General features: G+C 48.2%; 2 protein-coding genes across 3 annotated transcripts in view; one reads left to right on the top strand and one right to left on the bottom strand.

Annotated features, from left to right (window-relative positions):
* dnai3 (dynein axonemal intermediate chain 3) overlaps positions 1-1,207 on the top strand; it is a 36,696-nt gene extending 35,489 nt beyond the window's left edge. Inside the window, exons 20-21 of the mRNA XM_055630776.1 lie at positions 194-304; positions 1,072-1,207. Coding sequence (XP_055486751.1) covers positions 194-304; positions 1,072-1,191 — 231 coding nt within the window. The 3' untranslated portion in view covers positions 1,192-1,207. The remainder of the gene's footprint in view (positions 1-193; positions 305-1,071) is intronic.
* A 14,075-nt stretch (positions 1,208-15,282) lies between these two features.
* Positions 15,283-21,535, bottom strand: part of syde2 (synapse defective 1, Rho GTPase, homolog 2 (C. elegans)) — a 94,627-nt gene continuing 88,374 nt past the window's right edge. Inside the window, exons 7-8 of one of the 2 annotated variants that reach the window (XR_008722947.1) lie at positions 18,137-20,724; positions 15,283-17,976 (exon numbers count right to left, since the gene is read on the bottom strand). Coding sequence is in view for 1 of the 2 variants with exons in the window: in XM_055630777.1 (XP_055486752.1) it covers positions 20,222-20,724 (503 nt within the window). In the remaining variant the exon portion in view is untranslated. Of the gene's footprint in view, positions 20,725-21,535 lie in introns of both variants that reach the window. The other variant, XM_055630777.1, reaches the window with a different exon arrangement.

Below are 21,535 nucleotides of genomic sequence, written 5' to 3'. Positions count from 1 at the left end.
CGGTTGTAAGTGATAGGAGCAGAATGAGGCCATTCGGCCCATTGAGTCTACTCCGCCATTCAATCACGGCTCATCTCTCTCTGCTAACCCCATTCTCCTGCCTCGTGACATCATTAATGTGCGGGGATCGCTGGTCGGCGTGGACTCGGTGGGCCTGTCGCTGGGCGTTTGAGTGGGGTCCTCCCTTTCACAGTTGTCTACTGTCGAGGCCTACTTTGACCGGGAGGAGCAACGACTGGCTTACTTTGAAACGAGGAAATTATCCCGAGCCGAAATGCTGGAGAGGCTGAATCAAATGGGACGGGTGAGTTACGTGGCCTCACACGGTCACCTCCTTCAACCCTGTCTACTCTACCATTCAATCATGGCTGATCCCTCACTCCATCAACAACACTCCCCTGCCTTCTCCCCATTTATAACAAGAGGAATCGAATATAGGAGCAAAGTTGTACAGGGCCCTAGTGAGACCACACCTGGAGTATTGTGTGCAGTTTTGGTCCCCTAATTTGAGGAAGGACATTCTTGCTATTGAGGGAAGTGCAGCGTAGGTTTATAAGGTTAATTCCCGGGATGGCGGGACTGTCATATGCTGAGAGAATGGAGCAGCTGGGCTTGTACACTCTGGAGTTTAGAAGGATGAGAGGTTATCTTATTGAAACATATAGGTTGTTAAGGGCTTGGGCACGCTAGAGGCAGGAAACATGTTCCCGATGTTGGGGGAGTCCAGAACCAGGGGCCACAGTTTAAGAATAAGGGGTAAGCCATTTAGAATGGAGACGAAGAAACATTTTTTCTCACAGAGAGTTGTGAGTCTGTGGAATTCTCTGCCTCGGAGGGCGGTGGAGGCTGGTTCTCTGGATACTTTCAAGAGAGAGCTAGATAGGGCTCTTAAAAATAGCGGAGTCAGTGTATATGGGGAGAAGGCAGGAACGGGGTACTGATTGGGGATGATCAGCCATGATCACATTGAATGGCGGTGCTGGCAGGAAGGGCCGAATGGCCTACACCTGTTTCTTCTGCCGGGGCTCGGTGGAATATCAGGGGCATTAAACGCCACTCCCTGTTTCACAGGTACCATTTCCATTGGAGTCGAGGACAGCAGAAGAAATAGAGGAGGAAATGAAGAAGGAATATTCTGTTTATCTGCTGGACGAGAAGAAAGCCATCATCGCCCAGCTGGGAAAGACTTGAAAATATTTCATCCTGTTTATTTAAAAAAAATTAAAAATATATAATTTATTAAGATGAAAGAATGGTGGGGTCTGTGTTTGTAACATCAGTGGGGCGGCACGGTGGTGCAGCGGGTGGAGCTGCTGCCTCACAGCGCCAGAGACCCGGGTTCCATCCTGACCACGGGCGCTGTCTGTACGGAGTTTGCACGTTCTCCCCGTGACCTGCGTGGGTTTTCTCCGGGTGCTCCGGTTTCCTCCCACACTCCAAAGACAATAGACAATAGGTGCAGGAGTAGGCCATTCGGCCCTTCGAGCCAGCACCGCCATTCAATGTGATCATGGCTGATCATCCCCAATCAGTACCCCGTTCCTGCCTTCTCTCTCCATATCCCCTGACTCCGCTATTTTTAAGAGCCCTATCTAGCTCTCTCTTGAAAGTATCCAGAGAACCGGCCTCCACCGCCCTCTGAGGCAGAGAATTCCACAGACTCACAACTCTCTGTGAGAAAAAGTGTTTCCTCGTCTCCGTTCTAAATGGCTTACCCCTATTCTTAAACTGTGTGGCCCCTGGTTCTGGACTCCCCCAACATCGGGAATATGTTTCCTGCCTCTAGCGTGTCCAAACCCTTATTAATTTTATATGTCTCAATAAGATCCCCTCTCATTCTTCTAAACTCCAGAGTGTACAAGCCCAGCCGCTCCATTCTCTCAGCATATGACAGTCCCGCCATCCCGGGAATTAACCTTGTGAACCTACGCTGCACTCCATCAATAGCGAGAATGTCCTTCCTCAAATTAGGGGATCAAAACTGTACACAATACTCCTGGTGTGGTCTCACTAGGGCCCTGTACAACTGCAAAAGTGTTTCCTGGTCTCCGTTCTAAATGGCTGACCCCTTATTCTTAAACTGTGGCCCCTGGTTCTGGACTCCCCCCCCAACATCTGGAACATGTTTCCCGCCTCTAGCGTGTCAAGACGTGCAGGTTTGGAGGTTAATTGGCTTCGGAAACATTGTAAATTGTCCAGAGTGTGTGTAGGATAGTGTTAGTCTACAGGGGATCGCTGGTCGGTCGGCAGATTGGGACAACACCCCACTAGCTTACGGGAGAACCATTCAGTAGACGGATAACAGCGGGGAAGAAGCTGTTCCTGAGTCTGGTGGCGCGCGCTTTCAAGCTTCTGCCGGACGGGAACGGGGAGAAGACGGAATGGCCGGGGTGTGAGCGGCAAGTCCAGTCAAGTCACATTTATTCCTATAGCACATTTAAAAAACAACTCTCATTGGCCAACGTGCTTTACATTGGTATAAGAATAGTGTAAACAAACAACAGTGGTTCATAGATTAAGTACATACATAAATACATACATGTAGCCCTCGCTCAGAGGATGTCAAGACAGGCTTGGGAGTAAAGATGAGTTTTAAGTCTCGACTTAAAGGAGTTGATGGAGGGGGCAGTTCTGATGGGAAGAGGGATGCTGCTGTTCCACAGTCTACGAGCTGCAACCGCAAAGGCATGGTCGCCCCTGAGCTTATGCCTAGACCGCGGGATGTTCAGCAACAAGAGGTGCAACTCCAGAGCAAACAAAATTATGAGAGACCCCTTCCACCCCTGCAACAGACTGTTCCAGCCGCTGCGGTCAGGCAAACGCCTCCGTTGCCATGCAGTGAGAACGGAGAGGCTGAGAAGGAGTTTCTTCCCAGAGGCAATTCGGACTGTAAACGCCTTTCTCACCAGGGACTAACTGTACAGAACGTTTTTCCTTCTATTATTTATTACGTAAAATAATATGTGTGTTATGATTGTGTTTATAATTTGTTTGGTTGTTTTGTTGTTCCGCGAGCATTGCCACTTTCATTTCACTGCACATCTCGTATGTGTATGTGACAAATAAACTTGACTTGACTTGACTTGACTTGACTTGAACCCCAAGCCGGCCGATCTGCGGGACCTGGAGGTGGAGTGGTGGGTAAGCAGACATTGGATGTAGGTGGGGGAAAGCCCGTTGAGGGCTTTGTAAACATGAAGGAGGATCTTGAAATTTATTCGGAGGTGGTCCTTGATTATGCCGGCTGCTTTCCCCGAGGCAGCGTGAAGTGTAGATGGAGTTGGTGGTGGGGAGTGATACATCTGTGTGATACATCTATAATTCCCTGAAACATCTGTTCAAGAAGGAACTGCAGATGCTGCAAAATCAAATGTAGACAAAAGTGCAGAAGAAACTCAGAGGGTTTCGGCCCGAAACGTCGCCTATTTCCTTCGCTCCATAGATGCTGCTTCACCCGCTGAGTTTCTCCGGCATTTTTGTCTACCGACACTTCTGGTGGTGACTGCCAAGTGTTCTCTGCACCTTCAACAGTGTCCACCAGAGGGAGTCTGCACACCTTGGAGTAACTCAGCGGGTCAGGCAGCATCTGTGGAGAACATGGATAACATGAGGTTATCCATTTTGGTGGCAAAAACAGGAAAGCAGACTATTATTGGAATGGTGGCCGATCAGGAAAAGGGGAGATGCAACGAGACCTGGGTGTCATCGAAGGTAGGCATGCAGGTGCAGCAGGCAGTGAAGAAAGCGAATGGTATGTTGGCATTCATAGCAAAAGGATTTGAGTATAGGAGCAGGGAGGTTCTACTGCAGTTGTACAGGGTCTTGGTGAGACCACACCTGGAGTATTGCGTACAGTTTTGGTCTCCAAATCTGAGGAAGGACATTATTGCCATAGAGGGAGTACAGAGAAGGTTCACCAGACTGATTCCTGGGATGTCAGGACTGTCTTATGAGGAAAGACTGGATAGACTTGGTTTATACTCTCTAGAATTTAGGCGATTGAGAGGGGATCTTATAGAAACTTACAAAATTCTTAAGGGGTTGGAGAGGCTAGATGCAGGAAGATTGTTCCCGATGTTGGGGAAGTCCAGGACAAGGGGTCACAGCTTAAGGATAAGGGGGAAATCCTTTAAAATCGAGATGAGAAAAACTTTTTTCACACAGAGAGTGGTGAATCTCTGGAACTCTCTGCCACAGAGGGTAGTTGAGGCCAGTTCATTGGCTATATTTAAGAGGGAGTTAGATGTGGCCCTTGTGGCTAAGGGGATCAGAGGGTATGGAGAGAAGGCAGGTACGGGATACTGAGTTGGATGATCAGCCATGATCATATTGAATGGCGGTGCAGGCTCGAAGGGCCAAATGGCCTACTGCTGCACCTAATTTCTATGTTTCTATGGATAGGTGACGTTTCACAGAGTGCTGGAGTAACTCAGCGGGTCAGGCAGCATCTGTGGAGAACATGGATAGGTGACGATTCCGGTCGGGGTCTCCTCTGCGATCTGAAAAGGGGTCCCGACCCGAATCATCACCTATCCATGTTCTCCTGAGATGCTGCCTGACCGGCTGGGTTACTCCAGCACTTTGTGTCTTCTTTTGTAAACCAGCATCTGCAGTTGCTTGTTTCTACAAGTTGTCAACCTCTATTTCCCAGCCGTGACTCCTGGTTCTTGACCTCTCAGCTGTACTATGTCTCATCACTGCTCCTGATCCGGCCTAGAACAGTGGAGACATTGGTGAACTTAAAGATCGAGTCTTGCAGAGTCTCTTGGCCAGAGTAGGGGAATCGAGAACCAGAGGACATAGGTTTAAGGAGGGGGGGGAAGAAAGATTTAATAGGAACCTGAGGGGTAACTCTTTTACACAAGGGGTGGTGGGTGTATGGAACGAGCTGCTGGAGGAGGCAGTTGAGGCTGAGATCAACTATTATAATGTGCAAGACACATTTGGACAGGTACATGGATGGGGCAGGTTTGGAGGGATTATGGACCAAAGGTGGGCAGGTGGGACTAGCGTAGATGGGGCATGTTGGTCGGTGTGGGCAAGTTGGGCTGGAGGGCCTGTTTCCATGCTGTATCATTCTATGAGTCTAAGTCAGTGCTGTAGTCAACCAGTCACGGGCGAGCAGGGGGTGGAGGGAGTGGATTAGGATCTGTGCGCACCGCCCAGGGGGGGGCAGTGTGAGGGTCAGTGTGGAGGGAATGTCAAGACCGATTGCTTTGATCTGTTGACCTCTGGGTTATCGGCTCAACACATATCAACTGCTCCTGTGAAATTTCCAACGTCAATCATGTGATAGGAGCAGAATTAGGCCATTCGGCCCATCATGTCTACTCCACCAATCAATCATGGCTGATCTATCTCTCCCTCCCAACCCATTCTCATGCCTTCTCCCCATAACCCCTGACACCCGCACTAATCAACAATCTATCCATCTCTGCCTTAAATGTATCCACTGACTTGTGGCCTCCACAGCCGTCTGTGGCAAAGAATCCCCCAGATTCACCACCCTCTGGTGAATCTGTGGATATAAAAGTGAGTGGTTTTGCAGATAGTGAAGATGGTTGTGAACAATTGCAGCAGATTGGATCTGGATCGATTGGCCAGGTGGGTGGAGGAATGTTTGATACAGAGAAGTAAGTGTGAGGTGTTGCATTTGGCAGGGCTGCCAACTCTCACGTTTTGAGCGTGAGACTCACGCCCTCAAGCAAACTCTCACGCCCTCACGCTCATCAGACATTTCTCACGCTCAGTGGTGAGAAATTTTGCGATCAACGAAAATGTCAAAACTGGGATAAACTGCCTGGTCCGCGGGTGTTGGGGAGCCGGGGCTGCGGGAGGGATGGGAGCAGAACCAGCGGCCGGAACAGATGCGGGGAGCCGGGGCGGACCAGTGTTTGCGGGGGCTGGCGTGTCGCTCGCTGTAGCTCTGGCCATGGAGCAGCTCCGGACAGTGCAAGTCCCAGGCGTACACACAAGTACACTTTTTCTTAAATGTTGGGATGGTCCCTGCCTCAACTACCTCCTCTGGCAGCTTGTTCCATACACCCATCACCCTTTGTGTGGATAAAGTTACCCCTTAAAAAGTTACCTCTTAAAAATACTTCATACAAAAAACATTGAAATCATACTTCTACAGTGCACTAAAACATGATTTTAATACATCAAATTTCAAAAAGTTCCTAGCCTTCTTCCACATCCTCTCCCCACTCGGTTGCTCCACTCCATCACCGGGTACCCCCAAGGCCAGTGATCAGCAAATGTTCCGTACCCCCCTTCCACCCCCCTACTCTCTCGCAAATTTCTCACTCCCAACTCTCACCCAATGTTGGTAGCCCTGATTTTGGGACGTCAAACAAGGGCAGGACCTACACAGTGAATGGTCGGCCTCTGGGTAGTGTTGTAGAGCAGAGGGATCTAGTAGTACAGGTGCATGGTTCCATGAAGGTCGAGTCGCAGGTAGATAAGGTGGTCAAAAAGGCTTTTGGCACTTTGGCCTTCATCAGTCAGAGTATTGAGTATAGAAGTTGGGAGGCCATGTTGCAGTTGTATAAGACGTTGGTGAGACCGCATCTAGAATATTGTGTTCAGTTCTGAGCACCATGTTATAGGAAAGATATTGTCAAGCTTGAAAGGGTTCAGTGAAGATTTACGAGGATGTTGCCAGGACTAGAGGGTGTGAGCTACAGGGAGAGGTTGAGTAGGCTGGGTCTCTATTCCATGGAGCGCAGGAGGATGAGGGGGGATCTTATAGAGATGTACAAAATCATGAGAGGAATAGATCGGGTAGATGCACAGAGTCTCTTGCCCAGAGTAGGGGAATCGAGGACCAGAGGACACGGGTTCAAGGTGAAGGGGAAAAGATTTAATAGGAATCTGAGGGGTAACCTTTTCCACACAGAGGGTGGTGGGTGTATGGAACAGAGCTGCCAGAGGAGCTAGTTGAGGCTGGGACTATCCCAACGTTTAAGAAACAGTTAGACAGGTACATGGATGGGACAGGTTTGGAGGGATATGGACCAAAAGCAGGCAAGTGGGACTAGTGTAGCTGGGACATTGTTGGCTGGTGTGGGCAAGTTGGGCTGGAGGGCCTGCTTCCACACTGTATCACTCTGTGACTCTGACTAAAGAAATTCCTCCTCATCTCCTTCTTTCGTGTCCATCTTGTTACAAATGTTGACCTCGATGTCAGCGCCGGTCCTGACAAGGACGCAAGCTTCCGGCGACAATCAGTGGAAGCCATCACTTGTTGCAATAGACGATGGTGGTAGCAGAATTAGCTCAGGATACTCCAGCCCCTGCGACGTGGAAGCTTCTGCTATGGGGCCTTGTACATCCTTTTATTCTGAGGCTGTGCCCTCTGGTCCTAGACTTTCCAACTGGTGGAAACATCCTCTCCACATACATGCTATCTGGGCCTTTCACTATTTTGCCTTCTGCCACCATCTCTGACCACTCATCCAACTCATTGCTGGCCACCCGGCTGAAGCTGGTCCGTGTTCTAGTTTAGTTTAGTTTAGAGATACAGCGCGGAAACAGGCCCTTCGGCCCATCGAGTCCGCGCCGACCAGCGATCCCCGCACACTAACACTATCCTACACACACACACTCGGGACAATTGACATTTATATTTACACCAAACCAATTAACCTACAAACCTGCACGTCTTTGGAGTGTGGGAGGAAACCGGAGCGCCCGGAGAAAACCCACGCAGGTCACGGGGGAGAACGTGCAAACTCCGCGCAGTCAGCACCCGTAGTCAGGATGGATCCCGGGTCTCCGGCGCTGACGGCCACTGTTGCTCCTCATTATTGTGGCAATTTGTCCCGGAGAAACGGGACAGGCCAGGTGCTGCACCATAGAAAACATAGAAATTAGGTGCAGGAGTAGGCCATTCGGCCCTTCGAGCCTGCACCGCCATTCAATATGATCATGGCTGATCATCCAACTCAGTATCCCGTACCTGCCTTCTCTCCATACCCTCTGATCCCCTTAGCCACAAGGGCCACATCTAACTCCCTCTTAAATATAGCCAATGAACTGGCCTCAACTACCCTCTGTGGCAGAGAGTTCCAGAGATTCACCACTCTCTGTGTGAAAAATGCCTTGTGTGGATCTGTGCAGAACAGACAGGCCCTGTGGAGACGGTGATGATTAGTGCTTCATTAGGGGGGAATAAACAGTGCGGGGACGTGCTCAATAAAAAGCACAATAAAATGCTCCAGTTTTCATATTTGTCACGTTGTCAGTGTGGGTGGGGGCGGTGGATGGGAGAACGACCTTTGGCAGTCACACAAATCATGTTTCATTAAAAACCTCCCCGTATAATGAGAGAGAGAGAGAGACAGTGTAGAAATAAGGAACTGCAGATGCTGGTTTATCAAACAAGACACAGAGTGCTGGAGTAACTCAGCGGGTCAGGCAGCATCTGTGGAGAACATGGATAGGTGACGTTTCACAGAGTGCTGAAGTAACTCAGCGGGTCAGGCAGCATCTGTGGAGAACATGGATAGGTGACGTTTCACAGAGTGCTGGAGTAACTCAGCGGGTCAGGCAGCATCTGTGGAGAACATGGATAGGTGACATTTCACAGAGTGCTGGAGTAACTCAGCGGGTCAGGCAGCATCTATGGAGCTAAGGAAATAGGTAACGTTTCGGGTCGAAACCCGTAAGGGTTTCGGCCCGAAACGTTGCCTATTTCCAGAAGGATTTCGGCCTGAAACGTTGCCTGTTTCCTTAGCTCCATAGATGCTGCACCATAACTGAGTGGGTCAGGCAGCACCAGAACTGAGTGGGTCAGGCAGCATCTGTGGAGAACATGGATAGGTGACGTTTCGGGTTGGTACTGAAGGGTCTCTTCCGTCTAAAGAGGGGTCCCGACCCGATCCGAATCAGTGCCTATCCATGTTCTCCACAGATGCTGCCTGACCCGCTGAGTTACTCCAGCACTCTGTGAAACGTCACCTATCCATGTTCTCCACAGATGCTGCCTGACCCGCTGAGTTACTCCAGCACTCTGTGAAACGTCACCTATCCATGTTCTCCACAGATGCTGCCTGACCCGCTGAGTTACTCCAACACTCTGTGAAACGTCACCTATCCATGTTCTCCACAGATGCTGCCTGACCCGCTGAGTTACTCCAGCACTCTGTGAAACGTCACCTGGGAGATGGGACTAGGTCAGATTGGCACCTAGGGTTGGCAGGCAGGTGTTGGGCCGAAGGGCCTGTATCCCTGCTGCACGACTCTTTGACAAGTGTTTATCTTTAGAGGGTGACACCATCAGGGGGGGGGGGGGGGGGGGGGGGGGGTAGTGCCGCAGCTGTATTTGTGCAGAGGGCTCTACAAACACAACACTGTTTGTCTGAAGCTACTTGTCCTGTTGGTAAATAGTGTCTGTGCATTCCATTCGCCATGCATCATACATTTTCCAACTTGTTAGGGCTATTTTGCAGCTGTAATTGGGTCATGTGCTGAGTGGGTGGATGGTGGATGTGCCTGGCCGTGGCTGACCCGGCGGTCTAGGTTGTCAGCTGTTGAGTGGAAGGATGCTGAAGGGCCGCTCGACGTTACTGGAGCCCATTGTGCCCCAGCCCTCCCTCCCTCCCTCCCTCCCTCCCTCGCCCACAGCTGCCCGCACACAAAGAACTGACCCAAGTCTCAATGACAACTACACACACAGGCTTAACACATCCTGGTTGCACGGTGTGGGTGGTGCAGCGGGTAGAGCTGCTGCCTTACAGCTCTTCAAGACCCGGGTCCCATCCTGACCACGGGCGTTGTCTGTACAGTTTGTTCGTTCTCCCCGTGAGTTTTCGCCGAGATCTTCGGTTTCCTCCCACACTCCGAAGACGTACAGGTTTGTAGGTGAATTGGCTTGGTGTAAGTGTATACATTGTCCATAGGTGTGTGTGGGATAGTGTTATTGTGTCGACTCGGTGGGTCGAAGGGTCTGTTCCTACGTTGTATCTCTAAACTAAACTAAACAGTGAAGTATTTCTGATCTACAACAGTCGCTGCCTCAATAAGGCAGCCAGCATCATCAGAGACCCACACCCACCCTGGCCACCCGCTGCTACCATCGGGAGGAAGGTACAGGAGCCTGAAAACTGCGAACAGCTTCTTCTGTACAGCGATCAAAACACTACAACCTCCAATAAACTCCAAACTATACAGAAATATAGAAAAGGACACGCTAGAGGCAGGAAACATGTTCCCGATGTCGGGGGAGTCCAGAACCAGGGGCCACAGTTTAAGAATAAGGGGTAAGACATTTAGAACGGAGACGAGGAAACACTTTTTCTCACAGAGTGTTTTAGTGTGGAATTCTCTGCCTCAGAGGGCGGTGGAGGCCGGTTCTCTGGATACTTTCAAGAGAGCTGGATAGGGCTCTTAAAGATAGCGGAGTCAGGAGATATGGGGAGAAGGCAGGAACGGGGTACTGATTGGGGATGATCAGCCATGATCACATTGAATGGCGGTGCTGGCTCGAAGGGCCGAATGGCCTACTCCTGCACCTATTATCTATTGACTTTATTCCTTGGATGCTGGAGGCTGAGAGGTGATCTGATAGAGGCGTATAAAATCAGGAGGGGGAGAGTGAAGATGCCCAGAGTAGGGGAATCAAGAACCAGAGGGCAGGTTGAAGCTGGGGGATGGAAAGATTTAATGGGAACCTGAGGGGCAACGTTTTTTTACACAAAGGGTGGTAGATATATAAAACGAGCTGCCGGTGGAGATAGTTGAGGCAGGGGCTATCGCAAAGTTTAAAACACATTAGGACAGGTACATGGATCGAACAGGTTTAGAAGGATATGAGCCAAACACAGGCTGGGGGACTATTGTAGATGGGACATGCTGTTCGGCATGGAGTTAGACTGAAGGGCCTGTTTACATGCCGTATGAGACTCTGGATGCTGGATCAGATACATTAACTAGCACCTGATTTCCACATACACCAGCTACATTCTCCATGGACTTTCACTTAGCTCATTATTTTCAGGTTGACTGGAGCCCAGAAGGTGATTTTTAAAAGGAGTTAATGATTTCCTAGTTATTGCAGGATGTGTCAGGAAACCTTTGTTTAGTAGCAAGTGTCAAGGCAACAATCCACATTAGATAAAGGCGCAACAACCAAAAACTAATCCCTTGAATCAACCTTTAAAGATGCCGGGTTTAGCTTTATGTGGGAGGCAAAAAACATATTTAAAATATTTTTAGGTCATGCGATAGTAGAATTAGGCCATTCGGCCCATCTAGTCTACTCCACCATTCAATCATAGAAACATAGAAATTAGGTGCAGGAGTAGGCCATTCGGCCCTTCGAGCCTGCACCGCCATTCAATATGATCATGGCTGATCATCCAACTCAGTATCCCGTACCTGCCTTCTCTCCATACCCCCTGATCCCCTTAGCCACAAGGGCCACATCTAACTCCCTCTTAAATATAGCCAATGAACTGGCCTCGACTACCCTCTGTGGCAGAGAGTTCCAGAGATTCACCACTTTCTGTGTGTGAAAAAAGTTCTTCTCATCTCGGTTTTAAAGGATTTCCCCCTTATCCTTAAGCTGTGACCCCTTGTCCTGGACTTCCCCAACATCGGGAACAATCTTCCTGCATCTAGCCTGTCCAACCCCTTAAGAATTTTGTAAGTTTCTATAAGATCCCCTCTCAATCCCCTAAATTCTAGAGAGTATAAACCAAGTCTATCCAGTCTTTCTTCATAAAACAGTCCTGACATCCCAGGAATCAGTCTGGTGAACCTTCTCTGCACTCCCTCTATGGCAATAATGTCCTTCCTCAGATTTGGAGACCAAAACTGTACGCAATACTCCAGGTGTGGTCTCACCAAGACCCTGTACAACTGCAGTAGAACCTCCCTGCTACTATACTCAAATCGTTTTGCTATGAAAGCCGGCAATCATGGCTGATCTATCTCTCCGTTCTAACCCCATTCTCCTGCCTTCTCCCCATAACCTCTGAAATTAGGAGCAGACGAGGGCATTCGATCCAATTTGTGATCCCAGCTACAAAGACAGATGTGTACAGCAATTCGTTCTTCCCCCGCACAATTAAAGCGTGGAATAATCTCCACCCAACTATAGTTACCCAACCAGATGCAACTACATTTAAAGTAGCTCTTTCTTCCCAATAACCCTTTCTGATTTAATCCCTCCCTTCACCCCCTCCAGTTTAAATTCCATTTGGAATACTTTGGAGGACCAAGAAACCAAGAAACAAGAAACCCACACTAATCAATAATCTATCTTTCGCTGCCTTTAAAATATCCACTGACTTGTGGCCTCCACAGCCGCCTGTGGCAAAGAATTCCACAGATTCACCACCCTCTGACTAAAGAAATTCCTCCTCATCTCCTTCCTAAAAGAACGTCCTTTAATTCTGAGTCTGTGCCCTCTGGTCCTAGACTCGCCCACTGGTGGAAACATCCTCTCCACATCCACTCCATCCAATGCCTTTCACTATTCTATATTTCAATGAGGTGACCCCTCATTCTTCTAAACTCCAGCGAGTATAGTCCCATTGCCAACAAACGCTCATCATAGGTTAACCTAATCATCCCTGGGATCATTCTTGTAAACCTCTCCAGAGCCGGCACATCCTTCCACAGATATGGGGCCCAAAATTGCTCACAATATTCCAAATGTGTTCTTACCTGTGCCTTATAGGGCCTCTGCATTACATGTATCGGATGGAATTGCAGATGCCGGTTTAAACCAAAGATAGACACAAACAGCTGGGGTAACTCAGCGGGTCAGGCATCATCTCTGGAGAGAAGGAATGGGTGGCGTTTCAGGCGAAATATGAGATGCTGTACCTCCAATTTGCGTTTAACCTCACTCTGACAATGGAGGAGACCTAAGGCAGAGAGGTCAGTGTGGGAATGGGGAGAAGATTTAAAGTGTTTAGTGACCAGGAGATCAGGTAGGTTCAGGCGGGCTGAGTAAAGGTGTTAAGCGAAACCATCAAACGCAAATTGAGGAACAGCATCTCATGTTTCCCATGGGCAGCCTACAGCCCAGTGGTATGAATAGTGATTTCTCTAACTTCAAGTAACCCCGGCATTCCCCCTCTCTCTATCCCTCCCCCACCCAAGTCCTTCTAGCTTTACCCAACAGCTAACAACGGGATCTGGGGGTCCTTGTTCATCAGTCACTGAAAGTAAGCATGCAGGTACAGCAGGCAGTGAAGAAAGTGAATGGCATGTGGGCCTTCATAACAAGAGGGTATAGGAGCAAAGAGGTCCTTCTGCAGTTGTACAGGGCCCAAGTGAGACCACACCTGGAGTATTGTGTGCCGTTTTGGTCCTCTAATTTGAGGAAGGAGATTCTTGATATTGAGGGAGTGCAGCGTAGGTTTACAAGGTTAATTCCCGGGATGGCGGGACTGTCATATGTTGATAGAATGGAGCAGCTGGACGAATATTCTGGAATTTAGAAGAATGAGAGGGGATCTTATTGAAACATATAAGTTTATTCAGGGATTGGACATGCTGGAGGCAGGAAACATGTTCCCGATGTTGCGGGAGTCCAGAATCAGAAGCCACAGTTTAAGAATTAGGGGTCGGCCATTTATAACAGAGATGAGGAAACACTTTTTCACTGAGAGTGGTGAATCTGTGGAATTCTCAGCCTCAGAAGGCGGTGGAGGCCAATTCTCTGGATGCTTTCAACAGAGAGTTAGATAGAGCTGTTAAAGATAGCGGAGTCAGGGGATATGGGGAGAAGGCAGGAACGGGGTACTGATTTTAGATGATCAGCCATGATATTGAATGGCGGTGCTGGCTCGAAGGGCCGAATGGCCTACTCCTGCACCTGTTGTCTATTGTATAATGACCTGTTTCCTTTATCATCGTTACTTTTTTGTACACCTTTCATTCCTTGTTCTTCATCTCTCCAAATCATCTTCGATACCTCTCGTTCCCCTTTCCCGTGACTTTAACCTGAAGGGTCTCGGCCCGAAACGTCACCCATTCCTTCTCTCCAGAGATGGTGCCTGTCCCGCTGATTTACTCCAGCTTTTTGTGTCCCGCTCAGTATACAAGCCACCTTGAAATAAATGCTAGCATTGAGTTTGCTTGCAAATCATGTGAATATCTTGCACATTTCGGCTTAAGAATGTCGAGAAGTGGCCAATAAAATGATTCTGAGGTAAACAGTGTGTGGTGCAGAACTAAAAATATAACTTTGATTACAAATGAAGTAAACATTTGTGGACGGCACAGTTGGACACAGGATAGTTGAGTTTATTGTCACGTGTACTGAGGTACAGTGTAACGTGGGTGGGCGGCTCGACTCGTGTTGCAGCGGCCTCTGCAGTCCCTCTGTCTTTTCATATTTTTTGTCTCGTTTGAATGTAGTTTATAGTGGGGTTTTTTTAAACTGGGTATGTGTGGGGAAACGTTTAAAATATTTTCCCTGTACGGAGGACCCAACCTTTTCTCTGTTGGGTCTCCGTTGTCGTTGGGGCCGAGCACCGTGGAGCGGCCTCCAACCGGAACGACCTGGGGCTCCAGTCGCGGAGCCTGCGGACCTACTACCATCGCGGACTAGCCATGTTCGGAGCGGGTGGAGCTGTGGTGGAGCGCTGCTGCGGCCCGACCCCGGAGATTCGGAGACTCCAGCCGCGGGTCTGGTGGACGGTGACACCGGGAGCCCGCGGGTCCCTGCTGGGAGACCGCTTTTCGGGGCTTCCGCAACGGCGACTTCTCCCGCCCGAGTTGCGGGGTTGAGGATGACCTGGAGCGGGGCCTTACATGGCCCAGCGCGGCTTTAAGTGGCCGTGGAACTTGCTAGCGCCCGGCTTCAACGCGTGGCCTTGCATCGCCTGGCACAGCCTTAATGGCCGCGGGACTTACTTACCATCGCCCGCCGGTGGCTTTGACTCTGACATCGGGAGCAGAATGGGGAGAGCAGGGGAGAGATAAGACTTTGCCTTCCATCACAGTGAGGAGGAGATTCGCTGTGATGGATGTTTGTGTAAATTGTGTTGTGTCTTGGTTCTTCTACTTGTTGTATGACAGCGGAAACCAAATTTCCAACCCGAAACATTACGTTGCCTATTTCCTTCGCTCCATAGATGCTGCTGCACCCGCTGAGTTTTTCCAGCACTTTTGTCTATCCTCATTAAAAAAGATTACTTGTACAATTATATATATGTATATACAGTATGTGGCGTTGATTAAAAACTAAATTGCACACAAATAATGTATTAATAATTATCCATGTTTTACCTTTCATTTTTAATAGGAAGAGAGAAACTGAAGTTGTTAAATATGCATGTTTTAATATTGATATCACAGTACAGCATTGTACTCAAATCAGTATATAGCCATATTTACACGTTTAATGATATTTTATCATTTCAAGGCAACTCTACTCTGTGTAACAGATATTGCATACAGGATTACTAAACCATATGAACCAATTCAGTAGATAAATTAGAGCCTGAAAACTCTTTACAAGCAACCTTTAAGCTGTGAGGAGAGTTAATTAAAACTAACACAGCCAAAATGTGTTCACATTATACATGGTATACCCGTTAGTGAATCATTCAGAGACCGGTGGAAACACATGAAAACATACATGACATACAGCTGTGGCAAGTTTTATTGATTAGCACGGATGTCAGTGGTTATGGGGAGAAGGCAGGGGAATTGGGTTAGGAGGGAGCGATAGATCAGCCGTGATTGAATGGAGGTCTGAAGAAGGGTTTCATCAGTCTGAAGGGTTTCATCCGCCTGAAGAATGGTTTTGGCCCGAAACGTTGCCTATTTCCATCGCTCTATAGATGCTGCCGCACCCACTGAGTTTCTCCAGCAAGTCTACCATTGAATGGAGGAGTAGACTTGATGGGCCGAGTGGCCTAATTCTGTTCCTATCACTTATGATCAGGTTTTTATTTTATGATCTGGATTCTCGCCTTCAGTAAATGCTTAAGACTTTCTTCCTGGAAATAATAGTTTTAAAAAAAGGAATAAAGGGCCAACCTTATAAACAAATAGAAATGGCAGCATTAAGAGTGTTTAAAACATCGAATCTGGATAGAAGTGAATGTGGTTGCCCCAAATGTTGAGCAGATGATTGTTTGAGGGTTTCTGCACGGAGTGATGTGTGGGACTGGAGAGTGTGTACAAGGGAAGGTGATTCTAACCCTGATTTGACTCAATGCCACAGCATTGACAGTCCCGGTGACAACAGCATGGCTTCTAGCCACGCTGCAGTGGTGCAGCGGTAGAATTGCTGCCTTACAGCACCAGAGACCCAGGTTCCATCTTGACTATGGGCGCTAGAGGTATATAGGCCAAATGGGACTAGCCTAGATGGGATCAGTTCAGTTCAGTTTATTACTCTATAAGCAATTAGACAGGTACATGGACAGGACAGGTTTGGAGGAAAATGGACCAAGTGCTGGCAGGTGGGGCTAGTGTAGCTGGCATATGTTGGCCGGTGAGGGCAAGTTAGGCCGAAGGGCCTGTTTCCACACTCTATCATTCTATGCTGTGGTCAGCTCATCACCCCTATCAAGTTGCACGTGTTAACGGATGATTGGTGCAGAATTTATATTTAAGGAGACTTGGACAATCGCTGGGGACCTCATTGAAACTTACCGAATAGTGAAAGGCCTGGATAGAGTGAATGTGGAGAGGATGTTTCCACTAGTGGGAGAGTCTAGGGCCAGAGGGCACAGCCTCAGTATTTAAGGATGTTCCTTTAGGAAGGAGATGAGGAGGAATTTCTTTAGTCAGAGGGTGGTAAATCTTTGGAATTCATTGCCGCAGAAGGCTGTGGAGGCCAAGTCAAAGGGTATTTTAAGGCAGAGAGAGACAGATTCTGTGTAGGAAGGAAGTGCAGCTACTGGTTAATATCGAAGATGGACAAAAATGTAGGAGTGACACAGTGGGACAGGCAGCATCTCTAGATTTCGGCTCGAGCAGTCTGAAGAAGGGACTTGAGCTGAAACGTCACACATTCTTTCTCTCCAGAGATGCTGCCTGTCCCGCTGAGTTACTCCAGCATCTTGTGTCTATAGACATGATTAGAACAGGTGTCAGGGGTTATGGGGAGAAGGCAGGAGAAATGGGGTTGAGAGGGAGAGATAGATCAACCATGATTGAATGGCAGAGTAGACTTGATGGGCCGAATGGGCTAATTCTGCTCCCATCACATATGAACGATGGAACACAACTTGGGAAAGGTTTCAAAGTCGTACCAATGCAATGGAAGCCTTCGCCAGGACAGGGAGCAAGAAAATAGGCAACTATTGAATGGAGGAAATGAACAGGGACTGTGGATACATGGGACTGATTCGCACAGCGTTGCTTAAGTGGAAATGATAGAGGCCCACATTACACAAGAAAATTGTCTGGAGAGCAATGGAATGGGCCAGATGTGGAGCGAGGGAATGGGCCAGATGTGGAGTGAGGGAATGGGCCAGATGTGGAGCGAGGGAATGGGCCAGATGTGGAGCGAGGGGATGGGCCAGATGTGGAGCGAGGGAATGGGCCAGATGTGGAGTGAGGGGATGGGCCAGATGTGGAGCGAGGGAATGGGCCAGATTCCTCCTTCAAAAACCCTTTTATAAAAGAACCAAAGCAACAATCACGGAGTGAAACTAAACACGGCAGTACAGCAGTAGAGTTGATGCCTTACAGCGCCAGGAACCTGGGTTCGATCCCCACTACGGGTGCTTTCCGTACGGAGTTTGCACGTTCTCCAAAATCTTTGGTTTCCTCCCAACCTCCAAAAACGTACAGATTTGTAGGTTAATTGCTTGGTATAAATTATAACAATTGTCCCCAGTGTCTGTAGGATAGTGTTAATGTGCGGGGATCACTGGTCGGTTCGGACTCGGTGAACTTTGACCTCTCCATGTCCCAAAATGACCAAAGACACAGATATGTTTAAGAAGGAACTGCAGATGCTGGAAAAATCGAAGGTAGATAAAAATGCTGGTGAAACTCAGCGGGTGAGGCGGCATCTATGGAGCGAAGGAAATAGGTGGCGTTTCGGTTCTCGACAGATGCTCCATAGATGCTGCCTCACCCGCTGAGTTTCTCCAGGATTTTTATCAACCAAAGACAAAGATATGAACATTTTAAAGAAAAGTGTGGGCGAGACATCAGGTGAAGGGGCAAGCTGTGATCCGGGGGACCTTTGCTTGAATTAGTGCCAATGTTCAGCTGCACCTCCATTTCAAGCCACAAGGACAACTTGTATAGCTGGGAAACCACGACTGCACACAGTACTCCAAGTCAGTGTGGTCTCCAATGACTGGTACAGTTGCATCTGCTGGTTCACCCCAGGGGGAGGGCAGGAGAGTAATGTATACGCCTGGAGTGGGATTGGAACCCAGAATCTCTTATGACTGTTGACATAGAAACATAGAAAATAGGTGCAGGAGGAGGCCATTCGGCCCTTCGAGCCAGCACCGCCATTCATTGTGATCATGGCTGATCGCCCCCAATCAATAATCCGTACCTGCCTTCTCCCCATATCCCTTGATTCCACTAGCCCCTAGAGCTCTATCTAACTCTCTCTTAAATCCATCCAGTGATTTGGCCTCCACTGCCCTCTGTGGCAGGGAATTCCATAAATTCACAACTCTCTGGGTGAAAAAGTTTTTTCTCACCTCAGTCTTAAATGGCCTCCCCTTTTTTTCTAAGACTGTGGCCCCTGGTTCTGGACTCGCCCCACCGGACATCTGACCATCCGGCCAATACTGACCGACACTGTTGCGTCAGTCACAACACAGTACATTTACACACAAAGGCCTCTCAATGAAAACCCTGTGTGTGTGGGTATATCATTTGACAAGGTTGTACCTTCTGCATTTAATTGTCAATGTTGGGAGAATCGATTGAAACCATAATTCTTTATATCCTGCTGTCATTACCACCAACATGTTCAGGTTTATCATTAAGTTGAGGTTTTATTACTGTCAGGTGTACCGAGGAACAGTGAAAAGCTTTGTTTTATCAGGTCAGATATACCGTACGTGGGACATGATCAGTTCAAACTCAAGTACAAAGGGCAAGACACAGAAAGATGCAGAGAAGTGGATGCAAGAGAATATAACATGTACTCGATCGACTCTGTACCCCCACACACCAGCCCCTTGAAAGGCTTTGTTGAAAACGAGGGCTGACTCGAACTATTATCCGTTTGCATTTCCTGCCTGCGTCAACATGCGACCCATTCCAACGTACAACACCTAATTTGATACTTTGTTAATACGATAAGTCATTAACCCTGACAATTGCAAATAATCGGCCATGTTACATCGAGAACACTTCCTCACAGCTCACTTTATCGTGCATATATATATATATTTAGATATACTACATTTCTCAGGCAGTATGTCTAACGGTATTTGGCCTTCTGGTGGGCGTGTCACTATAAATGGCGTGATCACACTTTATCAAAAATATAATGGGTTAGAAAAATATACCATTTGCTTTGATTTGCCTTTAAATACAGGTACCGAGACGTGTTAATAAAGGAAGAAAACAGCTTACAATATCTCTCAACACCTGAAACGTCAGCAGGGTTTTCGTTTGCTGTGTGTCTCTTTGTAGCAGCCTTGTCATTACATTGCAAATGAAAAGTGACCCGCAAATCTCTAATTGGTCATTATCGCTGCGGCGTAACAAGGTGTTTAAGAAAGAACTGCAGATGATGGTAAGTCGAAGGTAGACACAAAATGTTGGAGTAACTCAGTGGGTGAGGCAGCATCTATGGAGAGAAGGAAGTGGCGACGTTTCGGGTCGAGACCGTAGATGCTGCCTCACCCGCTGAATTACTCTGTGTGGTGGCAGCAGCATCAAAAACGTCCAATGATCAGAGTTGAAGTTGCTAGTTGTGGGTAGGAGAGAGTGTGGTGAGTGGCTATGGCTAGTCTCCTTCACAAAGTCCTTGTTGAAAGTTCCATTGATAAGTGCATCAGTTGACGTAGCTACTCGAGCTCAGCGCTCGCTCTACAGTACACGGAACACACCTTTAAGGCACCATGCACCTCTTGGGGTCAATTCACCGGAGTTCTTCCAATAAGAAGAAGAAAAAAAACTGGCACGTGTCAATGTCCTGGAATGCCGAAGAGGAATGAGCTGAGCGGGGATAGCTCGAGCGGCTTCCCTTGCCAGAGTACTTCCGTCAAGGGGAAAGGTAAGTTAAACGTTGGATCTGCAGTATTGCTCCTCAATGTCTCTAGCAAGCGGCATTTAGTTTATTTTTGCTGAGTTCTCGTTCCAAATTTCCAATGAGGGTGTCAATGCTTTCCTGAAGATCCTTCAGGTTGACGCGATGCTTCAGTGCCGGACTGATTTCCTGCATCCTAACGTAGGCAGCGTAGGTCTGCTCTTTGGCTCGGGGCTGTGCCGGGGCTTCTAGCCGGGGATTGGTCCTGTCTGCTGGCGAGTTGTCCTCCTCGCTGCCCGTATCCTCTGATGGGACGTCATCGTAGTCTGCCTCCCCGCTGTCCTCCTTGTGCTGAGGGAGGTAGCTCTCTCCGCAGCTGCTCCAGTCGCCAGCATAGCGGTTACTGGGGCTGTCTAGCCGGATCTGTCTGGGCCGCAGCACCCCACACCTCTCGCTGTGGCTCAGGTTCAACACTGTGGGCCGCTGCTTCCGTCTCCGCACCAGGTTCCCAGCCCTTGTCGGTTCCACACATCCACCGCTCTCCACCCACTCTTTGGTACCCACGTTTTGAACTGGAACAAAAAGCATCGGGGAACATTGCCCCAAAATAAAATTAGTATTGCTACTAAATTAAACCAGGAACAAGTTTGCTACTAGAATTCATTGCAAAATAGTAGGAAGGAACTTTAGATGCTGGTTTAAACCAAAGATAGACACAAAAAGCTAGAGTAACTCAGCGGGACAGACAGCTTCTCTGGGGAAAAGGAATAGATGATGTTTTGGGTTGAGACCCTTCTTCAGACCGACCCAAAACGTCACCTATTCCTTTTGTCCAGAGATGCTGTCTGACCCACTGAGTTACTCCAGCTTTTTGCGTCTTCATTGCAAATTAGTGTCAGTTGCAACACAAAAGCTTGTGTGCACCTTAATTACCCAGGTTAAATTAAAACAGCATCTTTACAACCAGTGATAACACAGATCAGAGACAACTTGTGCTTGTTTTATAATGCCTACTTTCATCTCAGCCTATCAAACACCCCACTATTAAACTGGATCTCCAATCAGTACAGTTACTCTTTGGTACAAGTTTAATCCGCTGCTATGATGCAGCTAAAAATAAACTTTCACTAAAAGGTCCCAACTGGTAGCGTTTTCTGTCCATTCCCTCCACAGATGCTGCCTGACCCAATGCGTTCCTCCAGCATTTTGTGTTTTGCTCAGTAAATGTTCTCCCCTGCTTTTGACGGCACATTCCTAACTTAAAGCTCCTTAGTTTCTCTTCTGACTTCCTTCTCTCAGAACACGTTAATAAAAATATTGCAAAGCACTACAAAGTTTCATGATTCAAACAGGCCAAGCCAATAAGAGAACACAAGTACACAC

This window comes from Leucoraja erinacea, unplaced genomic scaffold (assembly GCF_028641065.1).
Source record: "Leucoraja erinacea ecotype New England unplaced genomic scaffold, Leri_hhj_1 Leri_52S, whole genome shotgun sequence".
In the NCBI taxonomy this organism is placed as follows: domain Eukaryota; kingdom Metazoa; phylum Chordata; class Chondrichthyes; order Rajiformes; family Rajidae; genus Leucoraja; species Leucoraja erinaceus.
The sequence above is the reverse complement of the archived record's forward strand: the minus strand, read 5'-3'. Positions and strand labels throughout refer to the sequence as shown.